Genomic DNA, 20,969 nt, shown 5'->3' with positions numbered 1-20,969 from the left:
CTGGTAGCTTGCTTCAGTGTTCACTCTCTTAGTAGGAAGACGGCTGCCAAAGCAGGAGGCACACACAAGAAAGGTGCACCACACGAGCTGGCAGTACTTGGTTGTTGCTCATTTGGCAGGTCTTCTGACAAAATGAATCTTGATTTCTACTTAGACCCTCATCCTTTCTTCCTTTCCCCTATTTTCCCTTCTTTTCTCCTCTCTTTCCATTTGCTTTTGCTCTCTCCTTTTCCTGCCAGAGTAGTGCTCTCTTTTATCTCTTTTTCTTTCTTTGCTCCTCCCAGCCACTTTACCTCTTGTTCCCATTCTTCACCAATTCACTTCTGTCTTTTGCTTGAAGGGGGAGCTAGGATGTCTCCAGCTCAATATTTTGGCCCAGGTGTTCCTCATTGCTCTGTTTAAGACCTTTTAAGCCCTTGCAAGGTGTGTTGCTCAAGACAGGTAGTAGGCAGCTTATATTGCAGCCTGGCCCTAAAGTTGAGGGCTAGTAAAGAAAGTAGGCATATTCTGTGCAGGATGCTCTGAAGCTGCGTGTGTGTTTGTCTATGTGTGGGTGCGATTTCAGCATTTATAATACATCATCGCTGAGCTGGAGGAAACAAATTTCCTATTCTAGAAATCTTTAGAGACTGAAAGCTACATATACGATATGTATGCATGCATGTATGCATCACATACACATATATACATACATAAATACACATATATACATGTATACGTATACATGTATACATATACATGTATACATATACATGTATACATATACATGTATATATGTGTATTATACTGTGTGGATGGATGGATAGACAGGCAAAAGTTCTGGGGATATTCTGGATAACACTTTTAGTATTTTTATATATTCCCTTTTCTCTTCTATTTATATATGTATAAAAGAAAAGTATATACCAAAATGATCAGTTTCAAGAACTGTAAAATACTGTATTAATATCATAAGATAAGATGACAAATAGAATAATTTTCAAAGGAGAATGCCCTTTTTCATGTTTCAAAAGCAGGCTTATTCTTAATAAAAAATATGTAACAAATATTAATAAGATAGAATAGCAGTGTCTTTTTAGAAATAAGATTTCTTATGACATTCTGATACCTTCTCCATGGGGCTCTCTCTGGGTCCAAGCAAGAAAGGGCCACTGGGGATGACCCACATGTGTTTCAGGAGGCATCTCACTCCTACTGGAAAGAGGCTGACAGTTTTTCCTGGGGAAGGGTGTATTTGATTTGGATCATAAACTGCCAAATTTTGCATTACTCTGAATAAATATTATGTTAAATAGTATGCTTTATATAATTTCAAGTATTTCCATATTTATTTTAAATTGTTACCTACATAGAAATGCACTTTAAAGAAGAACTAATTAATTTGCATTATATCTTTTCCCATTAACTAATATTTCTCAGATGTGGATGAGTGTGAAATTGGTGCCCACAACTGTGACATGCATGCGTCATGTCTCAACGTCCCGGGAAGTTTCAAATGTAGCTGCAGAGAAGGCTGGGTTGGAAACGGCATCAAATGTATTGGTGAGTTTACAAGTGTAGACATCCTTTGCTAAGACACAAAATCCTTAGGACTCTTTTTTGTCCAGTTGTTAAACCACACACATGAGCAGGAACATACTCTTCAACCTCATTTGTTCTCTTAAAAATCATGTGCTATCTTTAGTTGCAAGATAAATTCCTATGGAAGAGTATCCTTCAAACTTGGTATAAATGATTGATTTACAACAACATGCCTTGACATCAGCTTTCTAGTGTGTTGTTCAGTAAAAATTACTTGATGTGCATCCAGAAATTCATCGAGCTGTATGATGAGAAATGACTAACACATATTCCCAGTCATTTCATATAGCGATCAGTGAGATTTTAAACCCAGTAAAGTAAATGAAGAGAATGAAAGCCCCCCCCCTTTTTTTTAAACTGAAAATCTAACTTTGTATTAAGTGGTCAATACCAGCTTTTGTGATAGAACATAGAATTCTTCCTCCAGAGAAATCTTAATGTTTTGCTGGATTGCTAGAGGTCTGATTGGGAGAAAGGAGGAGGGGAAGGCAGTTGCCATTCTCTGGGCTTTACAGCTCTTGAGCTGAAGTCCAATAATCCCGTATAGCTTTGAGGCAGAGAGCTGGATTCTACCCTAAGTGTCACTCACAGTGCTGCTTAGTGTGCTCAGTGTCTTAAATGCCTTAACAAGAAAGCCTTTTCCAAATGGTAAGAATTATCCAGATCATTTTAACATAGAAAAGAAAGCAAGCTACAGTGACCTCTCTAGCATTACTCATTAAAATGCTTTAGGCCTGAGTCAGAATTAAAAGTTTAAGATCACTTATCCATAATACAGGTTAATTTGAATATACTTTCTTATCCACTCAGTTGCTCTCTATTTGTCTAATGTTTATGAGGTGACTATAGAATTTAAATGATTATAATTTTGCTTCCAAATAATTCTGCTAAGCAGTTTTCTCTGATTGCGTCATAAGTCCACTAACTGCCCGTTACTAGTCCAGCCATCTCGCCATCATTAATCTCACAGTTTGTCCTGATTCCCATTTTTCTGGTTCCCATTTATCTACTGTTTTTCTTCCTTCTAGACTCCCTCTTTTGTTTTTCTAGTTCCTATAGCACTCTGACCAGTTATTTCAAAATAACCTGTCTCCAGTACGAAAGATTAAACCATGACCAGACACCTCTAAAATGTCAAATCTATCCACTCCATGCTGTCTCCATTACCCTACTCTGGTGTCAAGTCTCAGTCATACTCCCCACCCGCTTTCATCTCCCCTTCCTCCCCCCACCACTTTGTGCTGGACACTAAAAGAAACCCCTATGTGCTTGCTCATTCCCTCTCTGTTCCTGCAGTCCATTCTCCACATAGCAGGCAGATGAATCCTTTTAACCATGCATCTCATCTCTTCACAATTATCATTCTAATCCACTGAATTTAGCATAAAATGTAGCTTTTTCCCCCATAAATTACTAGACCCCGCATCATCCTCCCACAATCTCTTTAGTTTCACCTTTCTTCTCCTTCTGCTCCTTCTGTCTCCTGCTTTGTCACACCAACCTCCTTTAATTTTTTTTGTCACACCAAGCTTTTCTTACTCAATGTCTGTTCATTGTTACACTTCAAGGAGTACCCATCCCTACTTGTGTTTAGCCAGTAAATTGTTAGACATCCTTTAGGTCTACTAAACATTACTTCCTCAGTGGGGCTTTCCTGTCCCTACTGTCTATATCAGATGCCCTCTCCCTTCTTTCATGGTACCTGGTGACATTTCTTCATGGTATGTATAACAGCGCTTAATTTAATTGAATTTTCTGTGTTAAACTTCTGTCTTCCACTGGACAATGGGTTCCATGAAGTTAAGAATTGTATCTTGGCTTCCTCATTTCTAAGAGCTTGAAAACTGCTCAGCTGATTATTTTTTCAGTGACAGAATCCACTCTCAGTAGAAGTCAGAAGGAAGTCTAACGTTGGTTTTTTTTTTCTTTTAACCATTAAAATTCTAGTTGACTAGATATCTCATAAAATGCTTGAATTAATAATTTTGGCCCATGTTGGTGTCATAAACATTTTGTATTACAGGTCTGAGATATTAAAGAATTAGAACTGTGCCTTACAGGTAAACTAAAACATGTGCCATTTGACCACTGTTTAAATGTTCCATTTTTGTTTCTGAACTTCACTGCTATATCCTCTTGTCATTCAGATCTAGATGAATGCTCGAATGGAACCCACCAGTGCAGCATCAATGCTCAGTGCGTCAACACCCCAGGTTCTTACCGCTGTGCCTGTTCAGAGGGCTTCACTGGAGATGGCTTCACCTGCTCTGGTGAGTGAAGGTCCCCAGAGGTGCAAACTATATGCTTCCCTTATGTAATGAAAGCTGTAGTTGAAGGAGCCTGATGTCACTACCTCTGTTTTTACATTTGACTTACATGTAAAAATCTCTCACATTAACCACAAACTCATGAAAATTTTCCACAATGTTGATGGAAGTTTTAAAATAATGGCCTTCATAGCTATCATGTTCTATTACTGCTTGTCATTTTTTCTGATTTATTTATTAACACAGTGGTCAAAAACAAACAAAAAAAATCACAGAACTCCTGGATTCAGACTTGCCGCTGCTGATTACTAACCTTAAGTAAATTACTTAACCTGAGTGGGTCTAATTTCCCCATTTTGAAATGGGCACAGTAATAATAATATCATTTTTCTTTTATACAACCTAGTGCATTACATATTGGGAACACTATTCAGCTTCTTAATATAGATGACCTACCCAATAACTGCTATTTAATGTACTTATTAGCATCTCAGCTTACCACATGTTACTGGAAAGCTTAAATGGAATGATAAAAGTGAAGTCAAGGGCTTAGGAAAAACACACCAGGAGAGCTTAATCCATGTTTGCTGCTATTTAAGTTTGTAACATTGATATTTCTCAGACACACTTTAAAAAATAGACTCTAATTTTTTTCTGATTATTGATGTAAAAAATACAAACTCATCAGTTTCACATCCCTCTTGAAAAAATTATGTTTGTTCATTTTTAAAACTTTCACTACTTTTAAACCTTGGATACTACATCTTCCTCAAAATTCCTTGCATCGAGGTGTGAAGGAAAAGGCAGGACTTAGGATACAGGCACAGCTATACATGGGTCCTGGCTTAGTCGCAGATCTGCAACCAAGACTACTCCCTCAGCTCAGTCAGCTGCTGTAAGCTGCTCTAAACTTCACAGGATTGATGAAGTAAATGAAAATATGAATGTCGGGCACCCCTCACACACACACAAATACCAGATTCTCTATGAACATTGGATTCTGCCCTCCCCCATTTTATCTATTTGATGAAATTAAATAAACTATCTTTAAGGTCTGTAATAACTCCCATCTGTGTGCTAAAGGGCAGGAATGGACACAGTGCAGGTTTTCTGATCCCATGCAGACTGGGTAAAGGAGGAGTCAGAGTCCTTAGTGGCTTTTTGCACGTCTTTTTATTGGGATTTACCCAGTACACAGCAGGCAAGGGTGCTGGGGGGCCAGGAGGCTGGCAGTCCTCCCAGCCCCCAGCAAGTCTTCACTCAATCTGGGCTCTCCGGCCTTCTCTCTGCTTCTCCGCTTCTCTTTCGGCTTCTGCTTGGCTTCTATTGGCGTCCCCGTGACGCCGACCTTAAAAGCCCAGTCTTGGCCCTGGTGAATCCCATCTACCTATGCCCACACCCTACTCCAGGTGCCCGCCGTCAGGCATGCATTCAGGACCGCAGGGTTTTGTCATCTATCCTGATGGTGGGAGGGCAGTAAAGCCTGACATTTTCCTTACCCTACATGTGTAATTAAGATGGAGTTCTTTAATCAAATTGTAATGTCATAAAAAAAACTTTCCTCATTCCCATAGACTTCCTAACTTCCTTAAAAGTACTTGAATGAGTGAAGGAATCAGTTGTTCATTGCAATGCTAACATTAACACCATTTAAGATGAATTCCAACATTCCTGGGTATTTTTTTTAAAGATTTATTTATTTATACCAGCACTGGGGTACAGGCCAGAGGCTCAGGAGGGTGAGAGAATTCACCAGAGACAGAGCAAGGAGAGGAACAGGCAGAAGGACCGAAATACACTGCTAAGAGGAGTGTATACACTGCTAAGGGAGCAGTGGGCGAGACAGGAGAGGTCTACCATGCCATGTGGGAATCTCCCTGGCCGGTTGGGAATCTAACCCATGCTGCGGAGGCTGCGGACAGCTTCACAGCACTGGGCTTAACCTGCACCTCCGGGGAGGCCCAACATTCCTGGTTATATCTGAAGGACTTTGGTACAATCTGGATGCATCAAATTGGCATTAAAAGAGAACTAAGACAAATCTGAGAGACACCTGCATTCTTCCTATTAGTTGCACTGGATTGAAGGTGATGGTGGAGGTTAAATAGCAGTACTGCCAAGTTGCTTAGGTGAATGTGATTGTTTCATGTTAATGAGTATTAACTCAAGCTGGTAAAGTTGATTTAGTTATATAGCAAGGAAAACAGCGTGTCACAACATTCATAATTTAATGGGGATATGATTTGCTTCTCCCACAGATGTTGATGAGTGTGCAGAAAACATAAATCTCTGTGAGAATGGACAGTGCCTCAACGTCCCGGGTGCATATCGCTGTGAGTGTGAGATGGGCTTCACTCCAGCCTCAGACAGCAGATCCTGCCAAGGTGGGTCACCAGGATTCCAACTTATTTCCAAGTTGGATCAACGACAGCAAATGAAACCACAAAAAGGGTTGGAACAGGCCCCACCTGGAAGCAGAATACACAGCATATGCTGCACATATAAAAGTCGTTCGTTTAAGCATGGATTATTTTGCCGAATGAATAATGATGAAGGCAGCTTTCATCTCTTGTGAAGTTTTCCTGGCTGAGAGCCAGTAGTTGGAAGTTGGGCTCATTCTTTTCTTTTTTAACCATTTCTTTTTCTTCTTCTTCTTTTTTTTTAATCACTAAATGAATGACATGTGGGAAAGCAATTCAACTTTTAAAATGTGATATATTACCTACCCCAGACACTGCTATTGAATGTGTTTATCAAAATCTAAGTAGCTCATTTGTGGCATCTGCCATCATGTTTTATTCTGCTATCTTTATGTCTAGGACAGAAAGTCCCCTTCAGGGATTCACCAAGGGCCCCACCCTTAGCTTAATAGTAGTGTCTTTTCCTCTTAAGTTATGATGTCATCCCTCTTTCGTAAAAATGGAACTTGGTAACCAGTATGATATATCTGTCCAAGAAAAAGAATTCATGTTTTTTTTGAAATAGGCTTCGTTCACCTTACATATAGTTTGGGCCATTGTTCTGTGTATAAGGTAGTGCATGAAAATAAAAATGAAGGGGCGGAAAATACTGAAAATAATTCATCAACCATGAGACTTAAACAAAATTAGCCATTTATAGAAAATCTTAAAAGTATACATTCAGACTAACTGCAGGGCAAAGATTATAAAATAAAACCACAGCACAGACTTCCTACATTAACGTCAGTCATGTGAACAGAAATAGTAAATACCAGAACAATCATGTATACACATGTGTGAGCACGCACATACACATTTCACCAGTATGACAAAAATCAAATTACACATCTGTGAAAAGAGAAGGAACAGAGTAGAATTTAAAGTAGCTTTGAAGAAATAAGGAGTGACTAAAAGATCATGAAATTTTCCATAAATTTCCACCAGTTTTGAGAGAATCAGAACAAAAGAATGACAAGTCAGCTCTGGGGAACATGATAATATAAATTAAAAGCAACTATGGTTCTACCTTGGGCAGAATCAGTCCATGTTAGAAAAGATAACTGTAAAGTAAGCTTCCTTTCTTTCTCCACCACTGATTTCTTTTAAGCACTGAAGCCAATTAATAGAAAATGTGAGTCAATGTGGTTATGGAATTTACATGATTTATTGCCACCCATCAACCTGACAAAAGTTAGTGGGAAAAGGAATAAGGCAGCAGGAGCCAGACACTTTTGCCAACATAAAATTTCAGATTAATTCTTTATACATAAGACAGTTTCCCTTTCATAATTCTATTCCATTATCTTAGCACAGGCTTTTCAAAAACTGCTCCCCAGACCTCTCCCAAGATAATGCTAGTTTCTATTTACTATACTTCTTTTACATGTTGGTTTTCTTATAATATGTCATGATCACATGGCAGAAATTTGTTTTCCAGTATAACTGAAAGTGGCATACATGTGGTTCACCCTCAGTTAGACCCCCTTCACTATTTCACTAAAATGCCAGCTTTTGAGATCCCAAAACGTAATTCCATGCTTCTGACTGTTCCTCCTTGTTTTTGTATTCTCTCTTCCTACAAGATCTGGCTTGTCAACACAATTTCTCCTAATTTGGCTAATTTATGCTCTAACATCTTATTAATAAATATATGCCATTCTGAATTGGCCTACAGATCAGTAATGTTCACTCAGTATCTACTTCTCACCACCAATTCTCAGAATTTCTATACAGTTCAAAAAAATGCTAGAATTGGCCATTTATTTTGCAGCATTCTCCACCAAAATGGAGGAATACACAACCTAAAGGAACCTCCTCAGGCTAGAACTCCATTAAATGGCATGAACCTAGATTCAGGCTATTTTTTATGCCCAAAGAGAGAACATAAGCCAGGTTCATCAACCAAGAGCATACAGCCCAGCGGGGCTCTTAGCCACACTTCCATGCCCCCGCCCCCATCCTGTGAAACTGTTTCCCCTCTTCCCCCACCTCATGAAACTTTAGGCTAAAGACTAGCAGCGTTAATGAAATCCATACCCTAAGCTGTCTTCCAAATAAAGCCCAGATAAAGAGGGGAAATATCAAGAAACTCCATCTAAATTATATCAGAGTACAAAAGTTCTTGAAAGAACTAAGCAATGTGTAGTACACTCAACAATGACAGCTATGCAGACATTCTGTGGAAACAACAGGAAAAAAAGGAGCAAACAAAAAACAGACCAAGAACCAACTAAGCAGAAGAAAATGACCTAAGAAACAAAAGCAAATTTCCCACAGCTACTTCATACCATGGATAACTTTAATAAAAACATAAATATAATTGAACAAGTTCAAAGAGATTATAAAAACTGAAAGGAAAGATAAAAGGGGAGATTGTTGAGTTTTGGGAAACAAAAATGGGACCAGTATAGCAAAATTATATAGAAAAATTATATGGAAAACTATTAAATAGAAACATGCAAAGAGCAGAAGATATAAAATAAAAATAAATTATTTAGCATAGAGAATGGACTTGAGATAACCAAATTGATCAAAAAGGGGGAAAATAAATTAATATTGTCAGAAGACAAAAACCATAAACATGAAGTATAATTGGGGTCTCTGAAGTAAAAAAAAAAATTGAACACAAAATGTATTAAACATTAATCATGTATTTTTCTGATATGTAATAAGTAACTGAAGGTTCAGAAAAAGGGAAATCATGAGACAGAGGCTTAGCTTTATTCACATTTGTCCGTTTAAGTCATAGGGAAGGATTCTTCAGACTTCAGATAGAAAAGACAAGCCATGAAATGTTCAGTACTGAAAGACAGGATAGTGTCCACACTTCTGAGGAAACCTGTGACTGGTCAGTTAGCTAATTATAAAGACAATAGGCACATTCTCACATAGGAAATCATTCACAAAGAAAACTCTCGTGGACTCTCCCTTTTGAAGAAAAATAATTATCATCAATGAAGAAGCCAACTAAAAAGCTGCAGTAAAAATATTGATACCTATGAGTGAATCATTAATACTAAATACTACAACAGGATATATATACTATAAACATTGAAAAAGAAAGATAGTATGAGTAACAAAATTAAGTTAGTAGTATGTATGAATACTAATTTCATCATTCATTGTACAGTTTAATATTGTCTAATAATTGTATTTGAACTTTAACATAAAACCAAAAGATAAATTTTTAGTCTGTTCCATCATCTTAATATTAGAAGTACTTTAGAAACTGTTAAGATCCAGAAAATTTGATGTAGTCAAGATCTCTAACCCTGAATTATACCCCCTGCCCTGAGAAAATTTCATTTGATTTATAAAAGTTGTTTAATCTCCACTCAATGAGTACGTGAAGAGAATTATTTGAAACATATTCATCAGTAATTCTGGATGGAAGCATTTTTTTAGTGATTTTTGGCCTTGCTGTCTTATTTTCTGTGTACTTCCTGTCTTTTCTGTTTGCTCTTGATACTTTATTCTTTGAATTTCTAAATATACATCAATTTTATGAAAACAAGAGAACTATTATTTAAGTGGAAGTTATTTTTAATAAAGTTTATCTTAAAATGAAATGCATACTCTGGGCCTCCCTGGTGGCGCAGCGGTTGAGCGCTGGGTTGCGAAGCTGCCTGCCGCCTCTGTAGCGCTGGTTTGATCCCCGGCCGCTGGGTGAGGGTCCCACATGGCGCGCAGACCTCTCCTGCCATCCGCTGTTCCCCTCAGCAGTGTATTTCGTCAGTCTGCCTGTTCTGCTCTCCCCTCTGGCTCTGGTGAATTCTCTCACCCTCCTGCGCTTCTGACTGTACCCAGTGCTTGTATAAATAAATAAATGAATCTTTAAAAAAAATGAAATGCATACTCAGAGCTGATAATACAATTCCATTTCTCTTACAGAATAACACAATGTATTTGTGACTTAATGAGATTTATATATTCAGTTATATAAAGAGAATCACTTTATTGTCTCAACACAAGACACATCTTTATACATCAGTTGAACTTTTTAAATACAGTTTGAACCATATCTTAAATCTAAGATAGTTGAAACTCATTTTTTAACTATCATGAGTGACCAGAAGACCCTTTCAGACTCAAGAAATAGCTTCCTCCAGACAGCACTTGAGGATTTCTTGCCTAGTCTGCCCTAAAATGATACACCAGGTCTGCATTCACAGAATATGAGCTAATCTGTGTACAAAAATGTTTATCATCTTCCTATGAGTAGAAATACAGACTATTTCTACAGCTGTCTATACATATATATGCCCTCATTTTCATATGAATGAAGAGGATTGACTTCTTATTTATTGACTTTGAATTAAAGCTTCAGGGAAGAGTTCCATAAACTGAACTCTGACTTCAATCTCAATAAAGATATTTCAATGAAATTTTAAGAATGTCAGGCAATGGATGATCTTATTACACGCTATTAGGAAAAATATTATTTCCCTGTCTAAATCTGACTTTATGACACTAGATCAGATTACATAAATTTAAAATTTTTTAAACTTAAGTAATTTAACATCTTTAATATGTAAATATAAAATAATAATCATTTATTAATATTAAAATATTTAATGTTTTATAATTGTAAATGTTTATAAAAGATCTGTGATTTGAATTGAATTATTAGAGCCTTTGACTTTGTTTTTACCTTTGATATATTTATAGTCTCATTCCTTTGACATGTTTGTATTTAATATTTGTGTTTTTTTGCTTTAGGCCAATTCTTTCTTGTTAAAGTGTATTATAATCCAAAAGAGTTAAAGTAATGTCAATAAATAAAATAAATCTTGTCATATCTTTGTTCCATAGATGAACATCAGTTGCTTGCCACTTACCTGATCTCCCTAGTCCAAGAAAATAAATGTTTACTGCATAAAAACATCTGAGAAAACAAAAAATTACTATTCTTGTTAAATAAAAATATTAAATGTCTTTGTAAACAAAGGATTACTATTGTTTTTAAATCTTCAGATATTGATGAGTGCTCCTTCCAAAATATCTGTGTCTTTGGAACTTGTAATAATTTGCCTGGAATGTTTCATTGTATCTGTGATGATGGTTATGAATTGGACAGAACAGGAGGGAACTGTACAGGTATGAACAATTAAGGGTTTGATTGTTTTCTTACTAGTTAAAATTTGGGCTATACATTCTTCAAATTTCTGTTTGGCTAAACTATGCCTGGGGTTATGCATTTTTTGAGAAGGAAAATTACATCCTGATATATTTATTTTTAGCTTTGGAATTTGATCCATTTTATATAACAACTTAATATTAAATATCTAACAGGAAGCTAGGAGAGTACTCCTTTGTATATATTTATATGTCTATGTGCATATGTTCATGTATACATATGTATATATAATAGTGATAAATTTTTTTCTTCAGAAACCCAATATTTAATTATCTATTATGGATGTAAGATGACACTTCCTTAAATGCCATGTGATTAATCTATGGAACCTGTTTTTAGGTATCATTGTGCTGAGTCCTTTCTAATGATCTTTAGTTTACTAACAAATCCATCAAATTCTTTGGAGCAGAATGCACAGAGAAAGTAAAATGTTAATGTGGGCATTTTAAATGTTTTTCCTAGATATTGATGAATGTGCCGATCCCATAAACTGTGTAAATGGCCTGTGTGTCAACACGCCTGGTCGCTATGAGTGTAACTGCCCGCCCGATTTTCAGCTGAACCCCACTGGTGTGGGTTGTGTTGGTAAGTAAAAGCTATGTACAACAAATAGATTTATGTAGAGTTTTGTTCCAAATTGTGATGAGTATATTTGCTATAATTAATATGAAAACAGTATTGTCCTTTCCCTTATGAAACTCTAGGTTACTAAACTGTATGATCACTCTTACCGTGTTTATCTTCAAAGACATACTTTGAAACAGAAATTTTTAAGAAATCTGCTTCAACCTCCTCTTCTCACAGACTTGGGAACCAGGTCAGAGAGGCACAATAATTTGTTCAAAGCCTCAGAACTTACAAATGACAGAGCCCAGGCAGTATCCTGAGTTGCTTGGCTCAGTGTCCAGTGCGTTGATCAGGACAGCCCAAAATGGTAGAGCTGTTGGAATATCCTTTGCTCTTTCTTGTGACAAAGGTCATGTAGGAGTGAAATAAAAGAAGTGATGAGGAACTGTAGCCCTGTTTTTCATAAGCCACACCACTGGAGTGAAAGAAGTTGATAGATAGTGGAAGCTGTAGTGGAAAAGGCAGTGTAGAAGGCCCTGAATCTTCCAACATTCCTGACATTTATGATCTGGAGAATATAATTGTCCAGCATTTGCCATCTGCTCTATTCCCATACCTTGGTGAATGTTTGCCTAGAGGAATGAATGGTCTGGAGGATTTCCTGAGAGAATACCAAACAAAAAAAGGGAAATGGCATTGATAGAAATGTGATTGCAGTCTTCAATATCAGTTCTCCTATGGGCCCACAGGGTATGGAGGAGATATTTGCCATTGTGATTTATACACAATTTATGTATTATTTTTGGATTTTAGAGACGACACCTAGTTATGATGTATGGTTACTCCACATTTGGACGTTTTCATTCAGAATTATTCAATCAGTAAATATAAGCACTTTCTAAAGGCTAGAGCTGCCACAGTGAACAGAGTGAGCAAATTTTCTGCTTTCCTGTTTAGTTCTGGTGACTGGAGACAAATACAAGCAAGGACAGATTCTGGCTCTGCAAGTAGATGGACAAGTGTTGTGTTAGATTAGGCATGAGCAAGTCAGATCCTTGAAGGAAGGAGCAAACCAACTGGACCTCTGATGGGAGGAACCTCCATGGAAAAGGAGCAGCCAGTGCAAAGGACCTGAGATAGGTGAACAGTGATGTTGGAGACTCAGCAGTGAGGCTGTGTAGCAAGAGTGAAAGGAGTAGCCGGGCAGAGTATGAGCAAAGGCGTGAGAAAAGGAGCCGTATCCAGTGAGGACAAAGTGATTCTCTATTCTGAATGCACAGTAAAAACCTATTTGAAACATAACCTGACTCCCAGAAATTCTGAGTCAGTAGGGCCTCAGTATTTTTTTAAAGCCTTCCTTGAGCAAAACCAATGAACAACTAATAAAAGGGAGTACTCCAAAAGTTAAGAAACATTTAAAAATGCCCCAAATCATTAGTAATCAAATTAAACAACTATATAAATATCAATTGATACTTAACAGACTGGCAAAAGTCGGAACCCTGAATAGTGTGCAGTTGTTATTTTACAGTGACCTTGAGGAGCCCTCTATTTTGTTGGTGAAGGTGTAGATCTGGGTAACCCTGTAGAGACTTAATTCTATCATAGCAGTACTCAGACTGTCAGCATGCAATCTATTTAGTGTTTGAGCTTATTTTTGGAGCCATTCTGTGTGTGTGGGCTGGTACTCATGGCTTTATTCTTTTGTAGAGTTCTTTCAAAGAACAGAGACTCAATTCTGTCTCAAAAATGCCATTAAGTGTCTCACAAATACCAGTAAGTGTCCCATTAAGTAGCCTTTTTGTAAGATATGTTAGTGATATTATTTTTTCTTTCATCTTGAAACATTTTGTTCTGCTATCCTAAATTTTATTTATTCATTACTTCTCACTTACGCCCCATGATACTAAAACCAAAAGTGAAAATTATAAGAAAATGGGAATTTATGGAATCATCTGGAAGGATGATGCAATTGCAATAGTAATATAAAATGTCACTGTTCATCAACCTTAAGATTCTTATTATGTTGCCCATAGCATTACATCATTTTCAAGAAGGCAAAAAAGAATACTAGAGATGCTGTATTTGGTACATAATTGATGTTATATTTGAAGGTTTATTAGATACAGTTGTGAGAAATTCAGAAGGTTTTCCTTTCCAATCATAATGGACAAAAAAACAAAATTGAGAGTGGAAAACAATTCACAATAGTTAGGTGGATCAAAAGGTGAATACAAGAAGACAACAGCACACTAGTCTAGATTCTAAAGATGGTGTGAAGTTGAGCACATCGGCACATCAGCCTGGCTACAAGTTTTCAGACATGCATATCTATCGTAGATGAAATTTTATAGACTCACAATCAATGAGGCATGACTGAATGATTAATATATTTCTACAAACAAAGGAAATAAGATAATCTTACCTCACTAGAAATAACTTCAACACACAATATTTGAGAAGTACTCAAAATTATCCCAGGCTCTTATATTCTTTCAAATTATATTTCTTTACCAAAACTTAATTGATATGGTTCTTAAGTGTATGAAAGACAAAAGTAGGTATTTATGCAAAGGCTATTGGAAGGAAATACATGATATGAAAGAAGATCATTGAATTGATTTAATTAGTGTTGATAAATCTAAAAATGAAAACACTTTACATTTGTGAAGCAAAGAATATAGAGGTCTTCTCCTCAACAGAATTATCAGCTGTCAAAGTTCTTAGAATTTCTTAAGGTGTTGTGTTTTTTTTTAACGATTTATTTTTATACAAGAACTGGGGTGCAGCCTAGAGGCACAGGAGAGTAAGATTCACCAGAGACAGAGCAGGGAGCAGAACAGGCTGACGGACCGAAATACACTGCTGAGGGGAGCAGCGGGCAAGACAGGAGAGGTCTGCCACACCATGTGGGTATCTCCCTGGCCAGCCGGGAATCAAACCAGCACTGCAGAGGCTGTGGACAGCTTCACAGCACTGGGCTTAACCTGCTGTGCCACCAGGGAGGCCCAAGGTGTTGTGTTTTAAGGACACAAGAACAAGGAAACAAGAAGTCATGATGAGCTAGAACCTATTATAGATGTGTTTGAAACCTGGAATCAGTTTTTGCAAAATGGGTTTTTATATAATGCAGTTGATGAGAAGATAATGGCTCTCTTATTTTTTCTTATTCAAGAATCACAAATTAGGAAATAAAAATTTGAGTTAGCTATTATTAAATTCTTACCAAATTTCTAGTAGTTTCATTATGCCAATTTTTTTATTTGCAAATTATTTTTGAAGTACAAATACCAAAAGTTTGAAAAGGTCCACTGGATGCTGATTACATGACAATGACTATTGCAGGCTAACACTATGCAAACTCTGTGAACCATTAGTCCCTCTCCACTCTAGATGCCAAAGAAAGTAACTCGGGCTTGAGCAGAGGAAGGGTAAGGATTTCTTGACAGCATTATTCGTGGTAGGATAAGAGTTGATGGAAGTTTTTTTTAATTGCAGTTAGATACCTTGAAGTTAACAGATTGGCTAAATATTCTATAAAAATGGAGTGAGTCTATGACAGCATACCATTTATGTAAATTTAGAATGTGCATAGGAAAGCAGAAATACTCATTTTGCAAGAACACATACAAAAATTAATAGCATCAAATACATTCATATGGTTGGGTAGGGACAAAGGGAAAGGGGTGGAAAACAGGAATGAAAAGGGAGAGAAGAATGAATGACTATCAGTGTAATAAGAGATGGGGCCAAGAGCTGATTTAGGTCTTTCTACGTAAGGTTCAGCAACAGAGACAAAATGGAAAACGGCAACTATGCAACAGAGTAAAAAGCTAGCCAAGAGATTTTAATTTGCAGTCAAGAATGAAAACTACCTTGTAGACGATGATAAAAACTTTGGATTTTACTCTGATTGACCTGGGAAGCCAACTAAGGTATTACTTCGGAAGTGTTACTCTGGTTATTGTAGGGACAATAGTATATAGTTGAGCCTAAGATTAAAATTAAGAGATGAGTGAAGAAAGCCCTGCAGTTGTCCAGATGATGGATGATGATGGCTTGAACTCAGGTGGCAGTGAAGGAGGCTGTGGCAAATAGTCAGATTGCAGATATATTCCAAAGGTAAAGTCTTTATTACTGGTTTGAATAAGGAATATAGTAAGGAATCAAACACTGACTCAAAGATTTAGGATCTGAGCAACTTAAAAAAAAACTAAGGTTATATTTCTTTGAAAATGCAGAAGACTGGTGGAAGAATGGAACAGGTTTTGTGTGGAGAAAAAAGTAGCGAGTTTGATTTTAGACATGTTAACTTTAGAGTAACTGTTAGATAAAGGGCAAGAAGTCAAATAGACATTAGCAGAACTGTCCAGAGTTCAGGGTAGAAATGACAACTGGAATCATAAAAGTAAGCATTCCCAGCAAAAAGATAGTATTAAAATCATGAAATCAGTGAGGTGATCTTGATGGTAATTGTAGATAAAGACAAGAAAACATCTGAGATTCATTGATCCTTTAGTATCCTCTCTAACTTTATTATAATCTTTCCCCAAATCTGTAAAACCATCTATGCAAATTTAAATTGAGCAATGGGAGAGTGAAGATGCTGGGAAGGAAGGACATGGGTTATCAAGATTTTTTTATATAATTCGTAATTTTAATTTATCCTGGATTTTTCCCCATTACTTAGAAACTCATGATATAGATAGATTATATTAAATTTTTCCTTCATTCATGTTAGTGGAAATCCAAAATGTCCCAAATGAGTAATTTCTTAATATTTGGTTTATCCCATAATCTATATATATTGCTAACCATATGAAAATCTGACACAATCTAATTCCTTAACTCATTCTTGAAAAGGTTCACGGCAAGAAATTGTTTTGTGCTCAAGACTAAAATGAACCTTCCATGTTAATGCAATTAAATGAAATTTCATCATTTGAGTGACTTCTTTCTAAAAAGAATTTCTTACTCTGGCAAGGGCAGTTGTAAGTTCCTGTGTTGCTCTGCAGACAACCGCGTGGGCAACTGCTACCTGAAGTTCGGTCCTCGAGGAGATGGAAGTCTGTCCTGCAATACGGAGATTGGGGTGGGCGTCAGTCGCTCCTCCTGCTGCTGCTCCCTGGGGAAGGCCTGGGGGAACCCCTGTGAGACGTGCCCCCCTGTCAATAGCAGTGAGTATGGAACTGAAGAAGAGGAAGGAAACAGCTTCTAGGAGCTAAAAACTAGTTGCCATTTTATTTTTTTTGCTGGGAACAGGAAAAAGGAGGGATACAAAAATTGAGTTTGGACTGCTTTCCGTGATTATACTGAAACCAGCCAACAGTGTTTTACAGGAAAGGAATTTGAATTCCTCTCTTCTTGTTGTTTTTCATGATGTGATAAAAAGGAAAAATAATTGTTAACCACAATCCAATATGAATGGTGGTGATAGCGATTCTCCATGGTATCACAGATAAAGACCTTCTCTGTTCTTCTCAGATATTATTTTAGTTCGGGTTCATAAATATGTTTTATTCCTGAAACCAACCGTAATATGCCTTAAGTAGAAACATATGACATAGATGAAATTTTTGGATTGTCAAATTTTTGCATTTTCATTTATTAACCAAAAAAGTTGTGATACAAATAGTCTGAAAATGAGTTTTTCACTAATTAAAAACAAATGGCTTTTTTTTGTTACTCTACTGTGTATACATTTATGAAGTAATGTCCTTGTTTCACCTCAAATGTAATATACTTTCAAAATGTGTTTGAAAGGGTACAAGAGAAACTTGTAGCTACACCCCTTGGGATGTGTGTTTTGAGCCTGGCAGTTGCTGAGTATTTGCTCATTATTTCAGGCTCTTGAACACAGGTATCACATCTCTTTTTTTTCCATTTTTTCATAGCTGAATATTACACCCTATGTCCCGGAGGTGAGGGCTTCAGACCTAACCCCATCACAATCATCTTAGAAGGTGAGCTCACCTCTGACTTTCACCTGAACTTAAACAAGGTAAAGAGTTTACATTAGCAAAAAGTTAGTAGCAAAGTTAACGTGCAGCAATTTTTTTGCAAAATTACAGATGGGCAATCTTGCAACTGGAACTGATCTTACTCAATGCATTGATCTGATGCCTAAGGCTCTGCAGAGAAACTCTTTTTTCTATTATGCCTACCTTGTTTTAATCACTGTTCTCAGACTATAGCAAAGTTCCACAACAAAATCAAAAATGTTCATAGTCAGAATAAACCCACCAAGTGGAAGTTCACTTGGATTCTTGGAAGTCTGTGAGACTTACAGGATTACATGTTGGAAAGCTCTGTTGGTAACTCTTGTCTTTCATTATGGCATTTGATATATGTCAGCTGTTTTCCTATTTGCAGATATTGATGAATGCCAGGAGTTACCAGGTCTCTGCCAGGGTGGAAACTGCATCAACACTTTCGGGAGCTTCCAGTGTGAGTGCCCACAAGGCTACTACCTCAGTGAGGAAACCCGTATCTGTGAAGGTAAGCTGAATTTATTATTGGTGCTGTTAAAAACAAAATTACTGGTTAGGTTTGGATAAAAGACTCTGTCCTCATGTTCTGTCAAAGGATGTGTTGACGGGCCTCCTCTGGAGGTGCAGGCGGGTGAGCGCCGTGCTGTGATGCTGTCTGCAGCCTCTGCAGTGCTGGTTTGATCCCAGCCGGCTGGCGAGGGTCCCATATGGCATGACAGACCTTTCCTGTCTTGCCCGCTGCTCCCCTCAGCAGTATATTTCGTCAGTCTGCCTGTTCTGTTCCCCACTCTGCCTCTGGTGAATCCTCTCACCCTCCCATGCATCTGGCCTGTACCCCGGTTCTTGTGTAAAATAAGTAAATAAATCTTAAAAAAAAAAAAGGATGTGTTGACAATGGCTCATAGGTTTTTTGCTTTTTTTTTTCATGTCAGTGCTGTTAAGTTGTATTTGCTATTATCTACTTTTATTATTCTATGAGTGAATGGATTGATTATCCTTGGGAAAACTGGAGTAGTGTCAAAACATTTAATATTGGGTATGTATTCAAATATGGACAAGAATTATGTTTTTCATAGGGAAAATAGGGAAGATGGAATGCAACCCCTAAGTTAACATTTCCCAGTAAATTTTAAATGTTGGGCTGTACAGCATGAAGAAGTTTAAAGATGAGCAAGCCTTTCTTGCATCTATCTCTCCCACTCCCAGTAATTACGTGGCACTATGTTATCCTCATGCCCATTAAAACCTTTATTTTAGGACATGTTAGATAAATGCATCTGGGGGAAATACAGTTTAATAAGAGGAATAACCAACCAATTGCAGTGCTTCTGGATTCTCTGAATAGGTAATAATTTGAAGTTAGCAATAAAGATAAAGCCTCTCCTAACTGCATTTAGTTTAAAGCTAGCACTAAAATTTGTCTTAAGTGACATAAAAGGAAAGCAAGATTTAAAGTAATTCCATTAGAAGGATGAAATTTCAATTCAAATATAGATGCCATTTGTATTATTTTTGCACTTTGGAATAATTGCTTTGGATCATCTCTGTTTTCTAATATTGGATTTTTTTTTCAGGAAATTTTGTCATGTGGAAGTATATTTAGGGAATTATTTTGTATATCATTGCTTTAAATCCTAAATATTATTAAAATATGGGGAATTATTCCCAGTTTCCATAAACAAGAATTATCCTTATGCTTTGTTTACTAGTTTACATAATAAAAATTCATGAAAATATTAACTAGTGAATATTTTTGCCTACTCTAGATATTGATGAGTGTTTTGCACATCCTGGGGTGTGCGGGCCTGGGACCTGCTACAACACTCTGGGAAATTATACCTGCATTTGCCCACCAGAATACATGCAGGTCAACGGAGGCCACAACTGCATGGGTAGGTGAAGGTCTCTGAGATTAATCAGGTCACAGGGTTGACCTCCCAGACATCTACAGCTCAGGCACTTCTGTCTCAGACCTATTGTTCATAAAGTATGAATATTAAGTATTTATGAATGATTATATAATTTTTTCACAGTCTTATGAATTTCTGATTTTGTATCATTTTTGAATTTGGTTATATTTTTTTTTTAAAGCATAAGCCTGAGGTAGAAAATGTCATCAAATCTTACAATGATATTATCTTAAGTAATGTTTATTTTTATTTGTATAAAGTGAACATTACAAATAAGGGCACACTTAATATTCAATAGTGTTTAATATACATAAATGTCTTTGAATAGGGAAACAAATATCTATTAATGTTGTTCCCCAAGAAAATTGCAAGTGAAATCCCTCACCTAAAACAGTAGAGAAGTTAACCTGAAAATAATTAATGTTCAATTTCAAAAATTATTTTAGGATACCTTCAAATGACTTTGAGAAAGTTTGCAGAGTTGGTAAAATAAAGGAAGTTCTGTGTGTTGGGGTGTGTGAGCTTCATTATTAGTGATTTACTGACATGATTAGTTGGCTGATTTGTTTTTCTGTATGTAGATATGAGAAAAAGCTTTTGCTACAGAAGCTATAATGGAACCACTTGTGAAAATGAGTTGCCTTTTAATGTGACAAAGAGGATGTGCTGCTGCACATATAACGTGGGCAAAGCCTGGAACAAACCTTGTGAGCCTTGCCCGACACCAGGAACAGGTAAGCACACAGCTCATGTGTTACGCTTCTACTCAAGCCTAAGGCACTGGCAACACATGAAGGTGACAGTGCAGTAAATGCAAACATGTAGTAAAACCAAGCATGCTTCATTCTGCAAATAGCCAAGAGGGTCCCATAAATCAGTTTCCCAAGTGGCCCTCTTGGAAGTCAAACCTTATTTTCTGAAAGACATGTTGAATTGAAGTCTAAATCCAGAAAATAAGCCCTACTGCTAAAGAGTTAAAAAAAATCAATGGCCTGGGTCCATTTAGAGTCATTATTTTCAGCTCTGCTGGTTCATTTTCATTTGTTCATGCAACAGCT

General features: G+C 36.9%; 1 protein-coding gene across 1 annotated transcript in view; it reads left to right on the top strand.

The window, feature by feature from the left end:
• FBN2 (fibrillin 2) overlaps positions 1–20,969 on the top strand; it is a gene marked incomplete at both ends in the record, with an annotated part of 253,753 nt that overhangs the window by 195,145 nt on the left and 37,639 nt on the right. Inside the window, 10 exons of the mRNA XM_084251943.1 lie at positions 1,420–1,542; positions 3,729–3,851; positions 6,107–6,232; positions 11,282–11,404; positions 11,907–12,029; positions 17,027–17,188; positions 17,906–17,974; positions 18,384–18,509; positions 19,768–19,893; positions 20,493–20,645. Of these exons, the coding sequence (XP_084108069.1) occupies positions 1,420–1,542; positions 3,729–3,851; positions 6,107–6,232; positions 11,282–11,404; positions 11,907–12,029; positions 17,027–17,188; positions 17,906–17,974; positions 18,384–18,509; positions 19,768–19,893; positions 20,493–20,645 (1,254 nt within the window). The remainder of the gene's footprint in view (positions 1–1,419; positions 1,543–3,728; positions 3,852–6,106; positions 6,233–11,281; positions 11,405–11,906; positions 12,030–17,026; positions 17,189–17,905; positions 17,975–18,383; positions 18,510–19,767; positions 19,894–20,492; positions 20,646–20,969) is intronic.

Source organism: Talpa europaea (assembly GCF_964194135.1).
Source record: "Talpa europaea genome assembly, chromosome: 13".
NCBI lineage: Eukaryota > Metazoa > Chordata > Mammalia > Eulipotyphla > Talpidae > Talpa > Talpa europaea.
This window is presented reverse-complemented; position numbering and strand designations above follow the sequence as displayed.